This window comes from Neophocaena asiaeorientalis, unplaced genomic scaffold, assembly GCF_003031525.2.
Source record: "Neophocaena asiaeorientalis asiaeorientalis breed wild unplaced genomic scaffold, Neophocaena_asiaeorientalis_V1.1 scaffold469, whole genome shotgun sequence".
Taxonomy (NCBI): Eukaryota; Metazoa; Chordata; class Mammalia; order Artiodactyla; family Phocoenidae; genus Neophocaena; species Neophocaena asiaeorientalis.
The window spans coordinates 2238674-2241031 of record NW_020172691.1 but is presented as its reverse complement, the minus strand read 5'-3'; the positions used below and the strand labels follow the sequence as shown (position 1 = coordinate 2241031).

At 68.7% G+C, this 2358-nt stretch overlaps 1 protein-coding gene across 1 annotated transcript in view; it reads right to left on the bottom strand.

Moving 5' to 3' along the window:
• Window positions 1-1003, bottom strand: part of PLPPR3 (phospholipid phosphatase related 3) — a 13607-nt gene extending 12604 nt beyond the window's left edge. Inside the window, exons 1-2 of the mRNA XM_024740109.1 lie at window positions 933-1003; window positions 1-79 (exon numbers count right to left, since the gene is read on the bottom strand). The exon at window positions 1-79 is cut by the window's left edge and continues 4 nt beyond it. Of these exons, the coding sequence (XP_024595877.1) occupies window positions 1-79; window positions 933-1003 (150 nt within the window). The remainder of the gene's footprint in view (window positions 80-932) is intronic.
• Window positions 1004-2358: the final 1355 nt, after the last annotated feature.

Sequence of the window (2358 nt, the reverse complement as noted above, 5' to 3'; positions counted from 1 at the left end):
CGGGCTTTTATTCTTCTCCTTGGTCGAGATCATGGTGCCGGGGGCGCCACAGGCCGTGGTGGGAGGGGACGAAGCCGCGCTGGAGGAGGGAGGGGCGCAGACTGAGCCCTGGGGGGACGCGGAGCCCGGCGCCCGCGGAGGAGGGGCGGGCCAGGATGCGCAGGAACCGCCCAGGGAAACTGAGGCCGGGGAGAGGGGAGCCCGCGGCCTCCCCCGCGCACTGCGGCCCTGCCCAACGCTCCGGCTGCCACTCCGGATGGGGAGCCGGGAGGGGGCTCGGCAGAGAGGGCGGAGACGGCCTGGCCAAGGGGCCTCCGGGCCGGGGTCCGTCCCGCGCGTCAGGGCGGGGGCCTTCGGGACCCGAGGAGCGGTGGGGTCCTCGCTCAGCCCGAAGGCCCCTCACCTGGCGCGCCGGCGTTCTGTGGGCGGAGCTGGCGGCGACTGGGGCTGCGGCGCGGCTAGCACAAAGCCGGCCCCTCCCCCGCGGGGGCGGAGGGGAGGCGGGGAGGGAGGGGCCCCGCCCGGCCCGGCCCGAGACCCCGCGCCCGGCGGCCTAGAGGCGGCGCTGGGGGCGGGGGCTCTTTGTCTCGACTCGTCGGGGGCGCCGCGCGCGTCCGCCGCCGTCCCCGCGCCCCTTGCTCCCGCGCCCTTAGTCTCTGGGTCTCCGGGGTCTCGGTCTCCCGCGGGGGCGGGCATGGGCCGGGGTTTGCGGGCTCCTCCCCTCCCGGACCTCTCGGATGGGCCCGGGGAGCCCCATCGAGGCCGGGCGCTGGGAGACTGTCCTGGTCTCCGGGTTTCTCGCCTCTCTGCCCCCCTTTCCCGGCGCGCGTTTCCATGGCGAGCTCCCGGGCGCCCGAGCCTTCGGGAGACAAAAGAAGCTGGGGGTGGGGGGCCGCCCTCACTCCCGGGCCCCCGCATCGCGCACCGCCCACCTGTCCCCTGCGCCCCGCCGGGGTCCTCTCTCCGCTCGTCCAAACCCGGCCCCTCGCCGGGCCCACAGCATCCAGGACGCACGGCCCTGGATGCCCCGGGATGCGCGGGCGGCGGCAGGGCCCTCGTGGTGAATTCACGTGAGGTTCACTTAGGCAGCGCTTGCTCTTTGCAGGTGTTTCCTCTTTTCCACACACACACACAGCCATGCGGGGTGGGACCAGCTGACCGTCATTTGACAGGTGGGGAAGCTGAGGCCTCCGGGAACTTAAATCTCTGTCCACGCTCTCCAGGCCCCGCTGAGAACTGGACCAGACCCCCAAAATCAATCCCGCAGCTAAGCGTCCAGTTAAGGTCGGGGGTGAGGGCTGCACGGATGGCTAACCCGGTGTGTGCAGCCATTGGGCTTTATTCGCACTCAGCTGTTCACACTCCAACCTGGTCCTGGCCGTGGCCCTTCTTGTTTTAAGAGACTCAGCTGCATGTGTCTTCGAAGATGACTGTATGCGCGGTTAAGGGTGGGGCCCAGAGGGTTTGAATCCCACCGGGGCCTCCATTTGCTCACCTGGAAATGGGCATGACAAGGCCGCTTTGCGCATCGGGCACACTGGAGTTCTCTGTCCTGCCTCCCCAGGCCTGATGCCCACTGGGCCTCGGTTTCCCTGCCAGCCAGGGGCGGAGCCTGGGCTGGGCAGCCGTTGGGAATCCCGGTGTTGAAAGGTGACCACAAACAGCCCTCAGGAGGCGGGAGGAGGGGAAAATGGGGCAATCGCTCTTGGGGCCCTCCTGGGGGGGGCAGGAGCAGGAAGGGGTGTCCTGGGAGACCCTCCTGACAGCTCAGGGCAACAGGAGAGGGTCTGGGGGAGTATCAGGAACCGAGGTGGGGGTATGCTTCCTGTCGATCCCCAGTGGTGGAGGAGCCAGGCCCGGCTGTGATGGCACATGGCCCAGCAGGGGGGCCTGGACTTGCTTCTGGGGCACTAGGGAGCCATGGCGGAGTTTAGAGCAGGGAAGAGGGATCGAGCACGCTAGGTGTTGCTCAAAGACTCTTGCACGTATTAACCCACTCGCTCACCACAGCCCTACTGGGGGTGCGGCAGGAACTGTTCACGTCCTGGTACCCAGACAGGGAAACAGGGCCAGAGAGGGGCCCTCGAGGTCACCCAAGTAGGAAGGGATGGACCTGTGGGCTCTGGAGTCACCCATCTCTCTGGCTGTGCTCTGTGCAGGACAGCAGCCTGGTCCACAGGCAAGGACAGGGTGGGTGGCAAGTTGGGCCCTCAGGAGGGAGGATGCACAGGTGGGATCCAGGGAGAGTGGAGACGGGAGGCAAACTTGGGGGGACACTGGTCTGAGGCAGAGGCCATGCGGGGGACACGGCTGGGCGGTGGGACCGTGAGACTCGGCAGGGACCAGACCTGTGCCCCA